The sequence below is a fragment of the Anser brachyrhynchus genome (genome assembly GCF_964034855.1).
Source record: "Anser brachyrhynchus genome assembly, chromosome: 1".
Taxonomy (NCBI): Eukaryota; Metazoa; Chordata; class Aves; order Anseriformes; family Anatidae; genus Anser; species Anser brachyrhynchus.
Window position 1 is genome coordinate 128454860 of NC_137694.1, and position 18559 is coordinate 128473418.

Consider the following 18559-nt stretch of genomic DNA (forward strand, 5'->3'; position numbering starts at 1 on the left):
TAGAGTGAAACAAAAAGGAATATTTAGGGGAATGAACCCAACTCACCAAAGGAATAAAAAACTCACCCAAAAAGGATTTAGAGTGAAAACATTTGTCCCCATTTAAAGCAATAAAGCATATATATGCATTTTTCATTTTTACTTATATTTTCACTAAAGCTATGATAAAAGCACAGCCTTCAAGTATGGACATTTATGCACTCTTATCATGCATACAGATTTGCAATTTTATGTTCAGACACTAATATGATATTTTTGGTTGAAAGTTTATGTCACATCTACTGTCAGTAATTTATATCTGAAAGACCAAGATACCTCAGTCATTTAAAAACTTACTCAGATTGAAAGACAATGAGGCATTTAACCATTATAACATAATATTAAATATAAAAATATATATAGTTGAAAGAGCTTCTTCAAGTTGTTAATACTTTTTATGAACCTGTTAATATTTTAAATGGAAAAGACCACAGCCATTAGCAGCAGCATTTCTACATCTCATTTTCCTTTTGCCTGAACTATGCAAGTATTTTCTCTCTCAAATGTACTTAATTTTAAATTAGACTTTTTATTGTGGTAATAAAAATGTACTGAAGAATGCACTCATTATGCAAAGAAAATAGAATTCTAAACATTATTCTATCTGAACTGAATAAAAAAAAATAAAAAGTATTTTCAGTTCCATCTGTTGGTTACACGCTTTCATCAGTCTGGAGATAACTTTTATTTCCCAGAGTAATCCATCATACTGACATTTTATCCTGGAGTGAAATACGAAAGCTTTAATGAAACCATTCAAACCACTACAGGCATACTAAAATTAAAGATCCAGCTGGACATCCTGTACTATACCTTCTTATGTGCAATGGTTCAATCTCAAGTAAAACTTCAACACAGATACAACTTTATTTACATGAGCAAATATTGATTGTCACATGTTTTGTGGAATAAAATCACAGTATAAATTTTCCTATAGTGCCATGATCAAAATGAGAACTAAAGAACTTTTCCTCCTCTCTTTCTTTGAAGTTATACTGCATGGAGAGCTTAACAAGAAGTCAAACTAAAATTTGTAACTTTCTTAGGTATGCTGGCTTCCCCATGGCTAGAAAAGTTCTTTGGGGCTACTATTTTTGCTTTGCAAAACATTGTGCTGATTACTTCCTAACTTTGAAAAGTTCTACTAACAGGTTTAATTTTAGTTGAGCCTATGAGAACAAACTACAGAGAAATCATTTCAGAAACAATTTTTCAAAGCATACAAGAGTAAATCCATACGCTGCTGAGATGAAGCACAATAAAGCATCACTGAGATAATTTATAGTTAAAATGATGGTGTATGACTTATGATTAAGCTTCATTACCTGCAGAGCAAGGGGCTTCCATCTCATATTTTTCAGTAAAGCTGGTGCTGAGGTAAGCATGCTCTGAGGTCGCTTTTTCAAAGTTAAGATAACACCACTCGGATCCTCTCGTAGTGCATTCACCAAATTTTTCAACTGCCACCCCACCTGGTAACCAGTAAAATCGTTACAATAAAATTGAGGTACAGTATTCAATATGTAATGTTCCCTTTTTAAACACGATTAGTAAAATAACACAAAAGGAGTGTATATATATTTTAAAGGAGATTAACTCTAGAAATGGCAAGAATAAATTACTGCATAAAAAAAACATTGTCAACTAAAATAATTATTATAATGCATTAAGATGGATATGTATCACTTCAGGTTTTTGAATTAATAAACTATTGTTACTCCACTGTAAATACACAGTAAAACCTCAAAGTGGTTTAAAATAAGCTCTGTTACATAGACCTCAGAGACTAGAAGGTTAAAAAGCCCTGGCTCCTGCCTCTAGTGTTCAATTCAAAACTGAGCACTTTATACTCCATGGTTACTATATAAAATCCACTAACCACATGTACTCATACTACTTCTATTCCTAGCAGCTTATGCAAGCACAAAGATGCTCAAGACAATCTTCTACACTTCACACCACTATAAAAATAAAATCAGAATCACAAGGCCTTTAAAATAGCACTTCTTTCATGATGATTTCAAAACCAAAAGACAGCAAATTAATGACAGAAATACAGTCTCTCCACTACTTGAGTATTAGCCCAAAGTAAAATTTCCTAATTGAATTATAGCTTTTTGAAATATTCTAAAATTAGCAACTTGACTAATGTGGAAAGTAAGTCTTTATTTCCAAGCAGAGACTAAAACTTTCTGAATCATTCACTTTGTGTTTCTGAACAAATGTACTTAAAATATTAAAACAGTACAACTGATGAAAATGGTTTATGTCTAAATAAAGATTGAGTTTTGGCATCTTGAAATGCTTTAATATATTGTATCCCTGCATTTTCAAGTTTGGCACCTAGACTGGCAAGAAACAATCATACGTCCCTTGAAAATGTTGGCCTGTATACTTAGAAAATGATTATTTCAGTAAACTTAACAGCTTTTCTACCTTTCTCTGTCCCCCTAATTAACAAGTGTGTTTTACTGTTGTTTAAAGGATCACAGTTGCAAATATTTTCCTTCTTTCACAACTTATACAAGAAAAGCATTAAAAAGAAAATTATCAAATTGAGATGTAAAATTCTTTTTGAAAGAAATTCTAGAAGCATGAAATTGTGACGTCATTGTCAAAAGGTTACTCTATGTCATGTCCCTACATTTGAAAATAATCAAATAGGCAATATGAACAAACAAAATGCAGATGTTCCCTATTAGTAGTATGGCATTATATGAAACAAATATATATTTGTTACCTATTTTTAAACAAGGTACTCACACATAGGTTGATGCTACTTACTTTTTACCTTATTCACTGTTACACCAAAACTCACTTTGCTTAATATCACTGATTTTAATAACTGATACTCTCCATATAACCATGCCACTTTAGCCAACAACAATGCTTACATCAACAATCCTGTACACAGACATGGTTTCCACTTCACCACTCTTCCTCATCTACTGTAAAACTACCTGTCCTTTTCTACCACAGCAAACTTGATTATATCAAGGATGTACTTCTACAGCAATATTATTGTAAACAAAGAAAGAGGATGTTGACAATGCTTATCTTTACTGAATATTTTCCAGCTTCCACAGAAGATTTCCAAACATGCTCGTGTTCTTATTTTCAGTCCCATGTATTAGGGATATGTCTGCTATACTTTGAATAAAATGAAATATGAACACAGTCAACTTAAGCTCCATACCCACATCCTCCTGAAGTCTCCATTCTCTTTCAACAGTATCAAAACCAAGTCTCTGTAAGTACAAGTTTTATGTCTTAATATCACAATTTTATAAAAAACATACCATGCTACTCACAATACTGCTTTCCTATTCAAAGAGACTTCCACCACTATAAGAAACAATATATTCCCCATAGTTCCATAATGTTACCTTGGGCATACATAGGTTTTCAACTGCTCTGTGCTATTGGAAAGAAGGATGTCTACAGTTCACGTAAGGTATCTCTCTATGTAAGCTACCATACACTAATTGTCTAACGTAATAACTGAAGACAAACTTATGGGGAGGAATCTTTCTACTAAATAACACAGCATATGGAGCTTGGAGGAGAACATGATGTGACCCTGGGTACAGAGTCAGGCTGCAAGGTTCTTGCCATTTAAGTTGGTAGGATGCGGCATGGAAAAGTTGTGCTTTAAAGCATCTATTTCTCACTGAAATAGGCAGAGAGATATAAATAAAATTGGTTTCTCTTGGTTACGCTAGCAGCTTTTAAATTATTTTAAGTACATGTTCATACTTTGCAGAGATAAACTGAATTGTGTATTTCAACTATGACTTACACTGTAATAAATGGAAGATTATCTAGTCTCATTATGAGAGTTAGGGGGATTAAAGAAAAAAAATTGCAATGCATGTATCTGGAACTGAAAATGGTTTTCCAGAAATCTGCTTTAGAGATATGTAATCTAAATTTCTTCTGAGTATGATCTGAATTTATTCTCTTTAGCCTCTCCTTCAGGATCTTCCCCTTTCTCATTACCATCACAGTTGTCTACTTTCAACTTCTATCCATCAAGATTTTTGGCAGAGCTTTTAAAGTCTCTGCCATATCAATTGTTCCATGTACTGCAAACACAGACAGTAATAAGAAAGTTTCCTTACTGGTTTTGAAGTTCAAAAGTAAGACAACTACTTTAAAAGTCGACTTGCATTAAACCAACCCAAGCAATTAAGTTTTAAATCAGTACACAATACAGGCCAGGTACCCATTTTTAAGGACCAAGAAAGTCCCTGTTGCTTGCTTTAAAATAAATTGATTTTGTTAAACCGGGTGCCATCAACCAGCTGTGATCAGGAGAGGTCTCTGTAGTGGCAAAGCCTAAACCCAGCCTTGGGTTTTGCTACACAGAGCCTGAGTATCCCCCAAGCTGCCAGCACAGCTCAGCGCTCAGTCCAGGGATGAGGGTTTTGGAGAGGAAGGAGGAGAAGGAATATGGGCTCAAGGAACAGCAAGGGAAAGTAAGCATGCAGAGATGGGGGAACTAGGAGAAGAGGGAAAGGAACGAGCACTGTGGGGGGACCTGAGAGTAGGTGACCTGGGGTGGTGGTGGGGTTGTGCTGAGCGGTTCCTTACAAGGAGATTACAGCACCTGTGCTGGAGGAGTCTGCTACCAAGATAAAGGAAGGATAAAAAGGGTAGCCCATGCCCATGCCACCAGAAGATCAATACACCTAGGCCAGAAAAACACCACCACTGGGGGAAGGCAGGAGAAGGGACACCAGCCTTCCAAAGGGAAGCTCTGGGGGAAGCAAGCCTGCAGGTAGAGTATCTGCAACATCAGCATTAGGCCACCTCCAAATTTCTCATCTCGTCCCAGCACCACGTGCCCAGAGGCTCACCAGTGAGCTCCAGAGACATTTGGGGCCACCCAGGTTGCTTCAGTGGGACAAGATGGGCACGCAGGAGACCTGTACCACTGCTCTCTACTCTGACACATCCTCCTCATCTCCCTTACCTCTCCCCACAACCTCCCGCTGTTTTTTCAGAATCCTAGGATATCTCCTCACCCATTACCCCTAATAATAGAAACCTTTAGCAGAAGGGTGCTGTTACAGAGGTCTGCTCCCTGAACAATTGGCTGGGAAAAGAACATGCCTTTGAACAAGATGAGAGACATATCTTAAAATACCCCAACTTTCCTTTGGCTTGCAGCAAGGATGTGGATGACAATGTTACAATAGCCTGACATGGAACTTTTATTCTGAATTCCTATCCTAAGTTGCCAAGAATATTAACATTTAAATGTTAAAAAGTTACTCTTAAAGTAATTACCTTTTTTTTTTTTTCTTTTTTTTTTCCAGGTGAATCTGTCACCCCCTTTATGACAATCTTGGAAAACTGTAGCCATCTACTCTATTTGTGCCTGACAGCCAAAAGAAAGCATGACCAAGCATTGCTTGGTTTTATTTATTTACTAGTCACACCCATGGCAGTATTCCCAAATTCCATTGTTCACTCATGATTTCTACGAGCACTAGTATATGTTATGAGCCAGAAAAGAACTCAGTTAAATATCAACATGCAGGCATCTAAAATACAATTGGATGGACTCAAATCAAGTATTTTTAGGATGCTACAAAATGCTTTACTAAATAACCTACAGTCCGAGAAATCCAGTGCCGATTTCTCAATGAAATTACAGAGCAGCAGCAGCACTTAAAAGCAGTATACAAGTATAGTACACACCAAAACTATATCATCTAAGGGGTGGAATTATGGTCAAATGATAAATAGAACAGAGTCCATACTTTTAGAGGCATATTCGTGTTCAAAGGGTCACCAGAGTCCCATGAAAGTCAATGATGGACTTTCTGTTTCCATGAAAACTGTTTCACCCCACAATTATGGTAAAATACTAATATCTTTGGTAGAAGTACTAATATCTTTGCACTTCTGAAAGAAAAGTAATATTTTTCTGCTTAATATAAACTGTAAAGCAGTCTGCTATTTTCTTGCTAAGTAAATAAGCAAAATCCACTCTAGTATTTAATTCTAAAAAGTTACTGAAACAGGGAGATAATCAAAATTATTATTCTTTCAGTGTTGCTTGTTGTAAGTGGATTGCAGCCAGAGCTCTTTGACTTATCAGCCATTCAAATATTCAAGCTTTTAATTATTTTTGAGCCAATAAAAATAGAATTTCTATGAGGAAAGCATGTTCACCTTAAGAAATGGGTGTTATTTTTTAAGAAATTCCCTGTCACACATCTTGCATTTTATAAATAAAACTCTGAACATAAAAACAACAAAAAAATCACACAACAAAAACCACTGCACTTCAAATCACTGTCCATCAAACCTAGCCTGCTGTTAAGCAAGTCAGAAAAACGACAATAAACTATCTGGCATCTTGCTGTTAAATTAACAGATTGATTTTCGTGAACATTGGCCAGAAGTGAGGATGGTCAGCTGGCAGCCCTGTGAAACAAATATGTTAGTAGCAAGCATCTCCTCCCCTTCTCCCAGCTGTGGATGCCTGAAAAGGTTAGAAAATAATGGAAGGCCATAGGTCTTCCACTTCCAGAAAACATGGGGTGAGGAAACCACAGAAGGCTGTTTACAGTGTGGACTACCACAGAGATGAAAGCTGTATCTGTCCGCGGTAAGAGAAGCAGGGTCAGGAGAGCAGCAGATGCCTTTCAGGGATTTATCCAGCTGCTTAGGCTAGCATAATAATGAACATCCATGCTTATGTAACAGTTTTCTCCCAGAGAGGAGGAATTCATAATATTGTGGTTGCGTTTACTGTAACAGTAATTAAGGAGCATCTCTGCTATACTATTATTCAAATATATATATATATTTTATCCATTGTTACAAAAGTTAGTTCTGTGCATCCTTAGATTGCTGTTGATCACACCACACTGTGTCATTGTCCAAAGTCACAACAACCCAGTTTGTATATAAATTACATTAAAGAAAATCACATCTTTTACTTGAGAAGATCCTGATGTTTCATTAAAACTTTTTCTTACTATCACTAAACTATGCAATAAGTCATTGTCCTGGTTTCGGCTGGGATAGAGTTAATTTTCCTCCCATTAGCTGGTATGGTGCTGTGTTTGGGATTTAGGATGAGAATAATGTTGATAACATGCTGATGTTTTAATTGTTGCAGAGCAGCACTTACACTAAGCCAAGGAATTTTGCAGCTTCTCACACCGCCCTGCCAGCAAGGAGGCTGGGGCTGCCAGCCAAGGAGCTGGGAGGGGACAGACTCAGGACAGCTGACCCAGACTGGCCAAAGGGGTATCCCATACCATATGGCATCGTGCTGAGCAATTAATATGGGGTGCTGACTGGGAAGTGTGGGGACGTGATGCTTGGGAATGGGATGGGAATCAGTCAGTAGGTGGTGAGCAACTGCATTGTACATCACTTGTTTTGTATACATTATTACTACTACTATTATTGTTATTCCTTCTTTTCTGTCCTAATAAACTGTCTTTATCTCAACCCACAAGCTTTTACTTTTTCTTCTTTTCCGACCAAATCCGAGAGCTAAAAAGAGAAGTCATCACCTCTCATTAAGCTGCTCTAATCACATTTCTCGTTCAGAAAACATATCTGATGCACAGCATAGCTTCTGACTAATTTTATTATCTTGATCTTTTAAAGTATTTGTTAATCTCAGCTCCACTGTAATTCAACAAACTTCACAAATGCCAGTAACATGACTATAGAGCACCACTGTAATGGAGACAAACAACCGTTTTACTCATGGGGGAACTGAAACTTGAATTATCAAGGAACACAAAAACAGTTTGGTATTGAAGCTTGGACATTATATAATAATGCTTACCTTTCAGTTCAAAATTACCTCACTGTTTTGCTTTTGAGCCATTGCTAACAGCATCCTAGAACAAAATAAATGAGGATATTTGTCGGGAAGAGCAAAGACCCCAACTTTATGAGTTTGAATATGACGTATTTTACAGATGTAAGGTCAATGACTAGGTATGATTTTTGAGGAAAAAGGGGCTCACTTCACTGTTTCAGGGTATGACTCTATAAAATGGAACAGATTTCAGCTGGCTCAGTTTTAGTGTTTCTCTGAAGTCTGAAGCACCCACCCTCACTTGGATACGTGGGCTACACCTTGGCACAATGGCCATAAGGCACCTCTCTCTTCAACCAGGAGTATGGACAACCAGCAGAGACAGATGGATACTGGCAATTTGGAGTGTTTTCATCCCGTTTTCCACCCACTTGGGTAATGTTGATCTTGGCATTATTTAACCTCAGGGGGGTAAATGTGGTCTTTGAAACACTAGAGGGGTGTCTCAAGCACCACGATGTACACAGTGACAGGTTAAAGGCCTTCCCCTTAGGTGAGGGAGCACTGTGCTGATGGGAATACATGGGTAAGAAGCCCAGTCATACAACTGGCAAGAAACCATCAGTTCCATGCCTTGGGAGCAGGGAAATGAGGATTCTGGTTCCAATTCCCAGTGACCACTTTTGGGCAATATAAGTGCTACACACATACTGCAGGGAACAGGGTCTGAAATCCAGCCAGTGATCAACAGGCCCTACCTCTCCTCAGCAAGGGCACAGACATTAAACTATTACGAATAAAGATGCTGCCACCAGAATCCTCACTTGGCCTCATTTTCAGATGCTTCCAGAAAATGTGTGGAGAGCCCAGGTGTCTAACTCCATTTCAGACGGTCTCCTAGTGAGAGACAGGCCATCATACCCTGAGATGAGACATCCCTGGTAGCCACAGGTGAGGGCTAAAGAAACTTTAAGGCTGAGAAGGGAAGTGTTGATAAATGCCTAAGCAGGTGCAGACAGTTGGTGGTACGAACTGAAGGAAGGATTTAGGCAGACTGGATCACACCCCACTTTCTCATACATTAAGCTGAAGTAGGGATGTTGGTGGTCTCACCCCTCATGGAGGGGAGGAGTTAAGTTCTCTCTGTTTCTTGTGGCATATGGAAGGTGCTCCTCAGGATATACCCTGCAGTATTAACCCACCACAGCCATGTCTCCCTTATGGTAACTTGTTTGTGCTCCTTTATGCTTACATCTCATAATGGGAATTTCAGATGTGTGTGTATGCATTGCATGTTCTCATATTTAAATTACCCAAATGGTTGCCCTGGAATTAAAATAAGAAACGCATATAAACATACATGCCTACACACACAAATATTTTTTTCAGATTAAATACACATTATCACAACTTAATAATTTAGGATGGTACCACTGAGTCACTAACTCCAGAAGTCCTTGGCCTCCATTCTTTTTAACGTAAAAGTAAAGTCCCTAAGATCCCCAGATAAGTAGTGCTTGAAACAGATGTTTCTTGAAACAGAATTCATATAATGAAAATAAACATGTTTATGAAGAAATTGTAATTAAAAAGAAGTTAATTTTTAAAGGTTACTAATAATCAAGCAAAATGAAAAAAAAAAAGTATTTAAATGATGTTGAAAAATCATGTAGCATTATTTAGCTAAACTAAAGGAAGGAGGGAAGGACAGGGAGGGGGAGTAAAAAGAAAATGTCAGAACAGAGCAGTAATTATTTAGCCATGAGAGTTCTTCATGTTTTTGTTACATTTTACTGCTATTAAAATAATCGGTCATAGACAAAGTGCAGTGTTCAAGTCATTGAGGTGTTCTAAGCCAGTACTGACTTTTTTCTTAAAATTCTTCATATTCAGAGTACATCAATTGAAATCAGGCACAGAATTTCTCCACTTTAATTTTCCCTTCCTCATGACAGCATTAACTTGCTCTTCTTACTTAGACATCCACTTTTACAACAATCACCATCTCAACACTTCCTCACAATCACCTCCCAACTTCATCAGAATAAGATAATGAATTATGCAATAGAAGATTGGGCTGGAACCTGAAAATCAACTGTGTAACTTACACAGATTCTACCTGCACAGAACACAGAGGTATTCCCTATTGCATACTTGGTGCAGGCTGTGCACAGCTGTAGTATCAGCCAAGTAAACTGTACAACTTTGAAGACGTCTCTTTATCCTTCATTTGCTTTTCTACAGTGTACTTTAATTTTCAGCAATCTCAATTAAAAGGAAGATTATCAGCTGCAGAATAATCCCTGCCCTTCTTTCCAAATTCACATACCAGAAGTTATACTAACAGTAAACCTTTTAACCTGTTCTAATGGGACAGAAAGTGTAGTATGATCTGTGTTCTGTTTTATAGGCACCAACATAGCTATCATAGGAAAATCTGATTGTACATATATCTGCTACCTGGACATAAAACCTACGCTGTTATTATATATTTCACACATCAGAGACTAAGAAATTTTGGAAGAACTATTTTAACTGCAGAATTTATGTTATTTTCACTATTGAGAAAATACTGTTTACATCGTAGTTTAAATCTCCTGCAAATATAATTTGTAGCGACATTAGCAGAAAGGGTTTTTGTTTGTTTGCTGTTTTTTAAATAGAAATACTCCTATTAGTGTCATATGGGGGAAAAAAAGCAAAACATAAAACAACTGTACAAAATGAAATAATTAAAATGCATATTCCTCCAGTAAGTTATGTACAGAAAGATGAATTTAGCAATTAGAACACAAGAATACTCCACAGAATACCACATTCATTCTTATTAGATATACCCTTACTGGTATGGTCATAAAGATAGTTTACACAAAAAGACTTGATTTCACTATGGACTCAATAGCTTGGTTATCATCAGTGGTGAAACCCTGAAGGCCTACCAAAAGCATCCACAGAAAAAGTCAACTGCTATTGCAGCAGAATTTTTACTACAGTTACACTGTTTCTAAAACAGACATTGGTGCCTTCAAAGTCAGCCCAAGTGCATATTCCCGAAGTGTAGTCAGTGCCATACAGATCAAGCTGTGCTATCAAATACAAAACATTTTTTTTTCCCCATAGAAAAATAATGGAAAAAAAGTCAATAGTCTGCTGAATGGCTATTCATACATGTTCATCTAATCACCTGAGTAAATTACCAGGTCTCGCTGATAATACAGTCCAATCTGGGGTACAGCCAGGACAGAAAGAAAGCTATGTTTTCAAGTGAGCTCTGGGATGCAGCAAATGGTTACAGTTGTCCATGACTGCAATTCATCTGGCAAAGAAAACTTCTATAAACACCACGCATTGGCACTGAACCATGTCCCAGTCCTGTGTGAGGACAGACATCTCTCATTGCACCAATTTCTTCTATTACTTCCTCAAAAACCTCCTCTAGTAATCCAAGTAATTTCAGCTTCTTGCAGCTGGAATGCTACACAGCTAAATCAAAAGCATCCTGGTCCCATAGATGATGCCTAACATGCCCAGCATACATTCTTCATGTGTTATGACTACATGGCAGAGGGTACCGACCAGGTACTCTGGAGCACAGATCTAAGAGCACACAAAGTGGGATGTTGGTGCCCAGGTCGCAGGATCAAACTTGTCACTCACAAAGCCTGAAGCAGTAAGGAGCAATTTCCACAATGCTTAAGACTAACTCTGCCGGTGTTCCCTTTCCATTTCAGGGCACAGTTTTAAGGCTTTCAGCTAAACTAGGCAGTTTGACTTTTAAGTAAGGCAGAAGTGCTCACATAGTTCAGCTTTGTTATCGTCTAGGAGACAGGTAGCTGCTGAAAGGCAGCAGAGTGTGGCTTTCTGCTGCAACTGAACTAATTGCACTGGCTGGTGGCACAGGTGTGCAGTTAAGCATAAAATTTCATGTGGAAAGAACAAAGGGAAATTATTTAAAGTTTGGCAGAAACATGAAGCAGCGTGGGCCGGCCAAGCTTACAGTGCTCTGTCTAACAGATGTGACTGTGACTTGTTTGTTAGCTGATTTGTCATGCCAGAGTCAGAAGTGCAAGTGGATGCCCACAGTGACACAGCACGCTACGTACATAAAAATGAGCCTGCACTCAAAGTAGTATGCACTCAAAGTGTCTCAGACATTAGCTTCGAACAAGCCCCAGGGACAAATTGAAGATGGATTTGCTGGACAGGGGCATCCAGCATTTGTGCTGCTGAACTGACAGGAAAGCCCTCACTGCTCCAATCCACCAATTTCAGAACAAGCATGGGGAAGTTCTCAAAGAAGAGATGCTTTATTCATGGAGCTGCTGCCGATCACCTGCACCAATTTTATTTTCCCAAATATCTACTTCATTTGAAAAACTGTTTGCTGAAAACTAAAATGAAATCTATCTACATACACACACGCACTTTCCTAACTCCTTAAAAGATTTTCACTCCTACCTCCTCTTCAGAACACCTGAGCATCCTTTCTTTTCTCCCTGGAGAGTATTTCTTGGAAAACCAACATAATTCATCTGCATTTGTCAAATTTGTCAAGTTGTATCTCTTTCTCATTTACACTCATGTAAAAACATTTGCACTCACCATGAGAAAACAAAAGATCATCTTCCCTCATACATTCCATTTCTGCAATATCATACTTCTCTGAGATATGGGACAAACTAAAACATTTCTGTGTGTATTTGCATATCTATGTTAAAAAAACAAAACTATGTAAAAAAAAAGACATCATAAATAACATCACATAATCTCAGTGTAAATTCCATATTAAGGTGAACTGCAAATTTGCAAAAAAGATTTTTCCATTTGAGAGGAACATGATGATTTAGTTCCTTTATCAGTATTATGCAATAGTTATGGAGACTGTGAAGTAAGAATAAAGAATTGAACTGAAACTTTGAGAGAGAATTTGGAGGATATATTACGTTTGCCAAAGTCACAGTATGGTCCTCATATCCTGACAAACTACAGAGAGCCAAGGACAGGGCCCTGCAGAGAATTAGATTACTTCCATGAAGACTGTCATTGACATATCTAAGTGTACTTAAAAGGCTTTTAGCTGTAAATCCCACCTACCCTTAAAATCGAGTATTCCTGTTAACATTTATTAAATCACTATAAACAGAGGAAGCCCAAGGATTTGGAAAGGATTAAAATCATGATCCAGGAGATATTATTTTAGCTCACCTTCCTTAAAAGCACATGGCTTTTAAGAGCAACAGAAGGGAGCTGAAGATAAGGCATATTTCTTTTGAACTTTTATAATTTTTTACTTTTTTGACTTTTAGACACAGTTTTCTTCAAAACCAATCGAATAGGGCCTTACCTTATTCAGGCCTTACCTGAATATCCATATTCAGAAAAATCCATCCCAGATCTTAACAAAACAATGCAGAAAACCAGAACAAAAAGAAATATCTCCAATATTTTTGTAAAATTCCAATATATATATTTTTGGTTTCTTTCTCCCAAAATGAAAAGATATCTACAGCAAACTCAATTTCAGATGCCTGCACTCCAGGGTTTAATATGCACCTCAAGTTCAGTGTTCCCCATCAGCTGGAATTTGCCAGCTCCCCACAAAGCCTGAGAGATCCAGTGGAATTTGAATTCTCACTCATTGCACAATGAATCTTAAAAACCTCTTCCTTTCTTTTTCTAAGCAAGAATTAAGTTAGAATAAGATCCAGAAAGGCATCATGCCCTTCCTAAATTTGTGACTTTACAGAAATGAAAGGTAAATATATACACTGTGTCTCAGATTAATTTTAGCAACACCTCCTCATAGTTTTTGTACTGTAAATAAAAATAACAACAATAAAAAAAAGGCAACTAACTTCTGTGGACCTGGCTTAGCTCACAAGAGACCAAAGGTGTTTCCACGTTAAGGAATATGGCATACAGAAGTTAGGTGTTACCTACAGGAATCCAAAAACACAATACATGTAAAACATACCAGCTTCTACATGAAATAGATCAATAACTGTTTATATTCACCTAAAATATTCACCAAACTAAACCATTTTTTTTTCATTATCTAGACATATATGCTCTAATGAGTTTTAGCTAACAGACACAAATTGTGGAAATCCATGTCTATCACGTCATATCATACGTGTATGAAATCCATGTCATACCATACTTGTATTAGAAATGTATGCAGTGTGCCAAAAATTCCTCCAAAACAAACTATTCACAGGAGATTACACAACAACAACCTGCTTTTCAAGAATCCTGCTTCCTCAGTGTATACCTCACTTCTGCTCTGAGTATTTTCTCCACAGTTTCAGCACTGATGCAACCAGAAAGAATACTGCAAACAGTAAAAACTCATGTGCACAATAATATTTCTCCTGCACCTTCAGTTGGCTAAAAGGAATACTATCTTGAGGCAAAATACACTCCTGAATTATGTATGGGAAGAAACATGAGCACTGAAATACAGTGCAAATTCATTATCACCCTTTTTTTTTTTGTTTGTTTACATTGGAACTGTTTTGGGCAGGCAGACTTTTAGAGGAGATTAAGGATGTAATTTGCCTGGAAGTTTAAGGGAATGGAGGGCCTAAAACCTTAGAATTCTAAAGGGGGAGTCATGCCTCTAGTTACATAGCTACTTAAAAAAACCAACCAAACAAACAAAAACCCCACACCTCATCTTTAAGACAAAACTGACAGAAGATTCACATAGCTATCTAACATCAATAAACCACAACTTAAAAGGAACATTTTTCTGGACATTATCTTTTAACTTACTTTAGTTTTATTGCATTATATTTATTTAAAAAAAAATTCACAAGATTTTTACATTCCAGACTTCCTGCCAGCAACAAGTGGAATACATCCTGTTACGTGTTTTCTACTAACATAGCATAAGATCAAGGCAATCATTTGAAACCCTTTGATTTCACTGCCAGATGAAATAACATGACTATACAGCACCACCGTAAGCAAAGAGAGGTTGTCAATCAATAATTAAAAATTATTTGACATCCAGTATTAGGACTTCTATACTAACAATCAATTTAAGTCACTTAATTATTCTCCTAATTTCAAACTTTTCATGATCAAAATGTGATTCTGGTAAAAAGTGTTAGTAAACAAGTTGGATTTTTAAAATAATTACATGGGAGTTTCTTTCCTATATTCATTCTTTGAAATATATAGCATCAAAATCCAGGTATTAACTTAATTTTGACAGACAGAATACACTGAAATAACTGAATATGGAAAAAGAGTACTTTAAAATATGATTTTAAGATTTTTTTTTTTAGTTTGATTCTCCACTTACAACAGATGACCCAAATAACAGTTACATGTGAACAATACTCCTTTACAGTTTTAGAGTTAAATCTTTATAAGATTTAGCCATAGTTATTTCTATAAACTCTATAAGTGATAGTGAATGATAAGTTATAAGAAGCAAACTGAAAAACAGATCCTATGATTTCAACTGCTGAGCAGTGTATGAAATGCGAAAAAATAATTTAATAAACAGAAGAGGTATAAAGAAACAGCTTCAGAATCTTTATCTCCAAAGCAAGAATCACTTTAAGTAAGAATACTTAAATTTCTTCCCAGAAAAATAGATTCCTAGAATTGGACAGTAAATTCCTCATGATAGGGGCCAGAGTACAAAAGAGCTGACTAAGACCCTTGCCAAAAGAAATAAGTTGATGAAAAAAATTAAAAAGTGCTGCAATACTTGTAGAAAAGGTTGAATATTTAGGCTCTATAAATTGGAAAGAGAATGCAGAGTACTTTTGTAAAGGTAATATGGAAGGTGCTATTAAGTTTCTAAGAAAATGTTAGCTGACTTCACTGTGGAAATGGAACACTAAAATACAAAGATGATATAGTATCAAGTATGCAAATTATTTAAATTAGATTTTTGATACAACAAAGCAAGAAAATATGCAAATGTATAATTTATTTCTATACGTATCCTTTACACCAAATGCTACTGCTGAAAAATAAAATTAAGATTGTCTAAAATTCCTTTGTTCCTTTCTCCTAGCACCACAACCAACTTCTTTTTTCCTGTATTTTTTCCTCTCAAAATTTATAGTTTCACTGATACAAGAGCCAATACACCCAAATCCTACATTCAAAATTCTATCTAACTACATAAGAAAGCTCATATTAAGGTGTGTCAGAACATTTTTATTAGTAGTGTTAAGAGTAAGAATCTGATCTTTCCATCAAATAAATGCAGTATAGATGTGTCAAGAAAACTAGAATTAATACCTGGTTGATTGAAAATCTTCAAATTGACAAGTAAACTTCATCATATAGCATCATCAAAATTGGCTGGAAAAACTAGCTATCAGAAGGACAGAACACATGTTGATGGCTTCTTCAGATGCACACACATTTCGATAGCCTAGGTAACAGTGTTTTATAACTTTTTGCCATACTAAATTGGCATCAAAAGCTTTCTTAATGCAGAAAAAATAAATCAGTCTTCAACCACAAAAGTAAGTAATTATGGGATACAGTACTTATGAAGAATCCATATGGGGAAAAAAATCATAATGATTGGGTTCAATTTATCAATTTACATTGCCTAGCTCAAAAGATAGCTTCTTGTCAGTTAAATTCCACACATGTACAGTATATTTGATATCAAACTTAGCTGGAGGGTAAGCTGAAATATTATACTAATTTGTGCAGAGGAGTTGACATGATGTACAATGGCCTAAAGCTATAAGTGGAACCCTATGGGGAATGATGAAACACTTTTATCAAATGATTGCTGCATTAATAATGGAAATCTAGGATCATTTTCTGTCATTTAAATGGCTTGTAAGGACATACGTAATTAATACTACATATTGACTTTCAACAGTCTTAAGAAAGCTTATGCTTTGGAAAAAGAATAGTTGCTTTGTATACTGACAGTCTACTCTTTTCTGTTTACCTTTTCTTAGAAAAAGTAGCTTTACTTTAACAGTTCACCAATCCTAAATAAGTCATCATGAACTACCATGTATCTGCTCACAGAGAGCGCAATTTGCATGGTATTAGATGTGCTTGCCTATCATATCTAAAAGATTTGTCTCATCTTAACTTTCCAAGTTTAAAAACCTGTATTCACGTTAGGCTAAACACTCTCAGCACATTATAAGAATTTTAACTGCTTTTGTTCTTGAAAAACATGTTCTACATATTCCATTAGATTTAGAAAGTAACAAGACTTCCAGTTTCTAGGAAGTAATCTTGATCTTAAACCCACAAGGGTGCAACAGTTTCATCTTCCCTGCATGCCTTCAACCCAATCCATCTATCACGCTGAAACCAACTGTTTATTAGTAGAGCATAGGTAAGCAGAAAACACCCTAACATATCTCCCAGGCTGCTGTTATTTACCTGACTTCATATCTCCAATGATACTCAGATGCTCAGGGCTTATTTAAAAGCTTGAGAATTATGGGTTATCAGAAGAGAATAGGACAATGTAGATGTTAGAAAAAAAATAATGATTTATAAACAACACATTTTTCTACACATTTCTTCTCTACATATGCTGATGTGCCATGACACCTCTATCTCCAATTGACACAGAACATAGTTATACATACCACAGTTTGGTGGTTAACTTGAATCACTTCATCCCCAGCATGGATTTTCTTGCACCGATCTGCAGGTGACTGAATTTAAAATAAAAGAGATGATAAAGAATACAGTTCTTACTGGTCATCATCTCTCTTTCAGCAGTATGATTGCTAAGGTATGTAAATCAGGTTAGACTGATAATTACATTCCACTGTGAAATGAAGAATTAAAGAAATATTTAGTAAATTAATTCATTGTTGTTGGAGAAAAATAATGTGTGCTACGGTACACAATACAATAAACTGTTAAGAACGATATGAGTATATATATATATATTTGTGTGTGTGTGTATATATATATATATATATACACACACACACACATATATATATATATATTTAGAAAGGGTAACCAAATCTTAAGGATTTCTTTTTAATTTCATTCCAGCAAAGGACTGCTTTAAGCCACCTTGCATCTCTTAAGACCATCTTTGGCTGAATGTTGAACCTACCAAGACTCATTTGAAATTGCTTCATAAACAAAATTCATAACATTGCCTTTTTAGTTATTTTCTAATATTTCAATTGGTTCCAGAGAACTTCAGTAAATCAATGTTCTTCAAAGACTACAGAAGAAGAGAGGACTAGGCTAGGAAGATCATACAAGTTACATGGTAACTTAGTTTCTAGGTCATTATTAGGGCAAAAGTATTGCAATCAGCATCACAATCCTACTAAGGTCACACTTTCAAAAAGCAAAGTAGTTTTGTTCTTTGTTTTTGCCTCAAAAAACACCCCCCCCCTCCCTCCCCACGCACACACCAAAAAAATTTCTCCTCTTCTGTCACCTATATTTACAGTTGACCAGCTGTTTTACGGGGGGGGGGGGGGGGGGGATGGGGGGGGGAACAAAACACACCTATGTTTAAAGGAGAAAAAGTTCCTTAAGCTTTTCATAGAGTGACAATTTATGATTTCTCTCTCAGTACTGTGGCTGCCACTCCACGAAGTCACTTAATCAACTTAAAGTTAGAAGCTGAGACTGACAGTTTGAAGAAAAAAAATCAATAAGTTGCTCAGGATCAGCTTTCCAAAAGGCTGCCATGAATTCTACAGAAATGACGGAATTAAACTAATTTTCAGGTGAGAT

The 18559-nt window shown here is 36.3% G+C and overlaps 1 protein-coding gene across 9 annotated transcripts in view; it reads right to left on the reverse strand.

The window, feature by feature from the left end:
* The window catches only part of CNKSR2 (connector enhancer of kinase suppressor of Ras 2), a 223225-nt gene that overhangs the window by 100847 nt on the left and 103819 nt on the right, over nucleotides 1-18559 (reverse strand). For 4 of the 9 annotated variants that reach the window (XM_080587946.1, XM_080587944.1, XM_080587952.1 and 1 more), the window contains 2 exons: nucleotides 17437-17505; nucleotides 1365-1511 (listed from right to left, as the gene is read on the reverse strand). The exons of 2 other annotated variants lie outside the window; for them this stretch is intronic. In XM_080587946.1, the coding sequence (XP_080444072.1) occupies nucleotides 1365-1511; nucleotides 17437-17505 (216 nt within the window). The remainder of the gene's footprint in view (nucleotides 1-1364; nucleotides 1512-17436; nucleotides 17506-18559) is intronic. 3 more of the 9 variants (XM_080587949.1, XM_080587947.1, XM_080587945.1) reach the window with 2 other exon arrangements.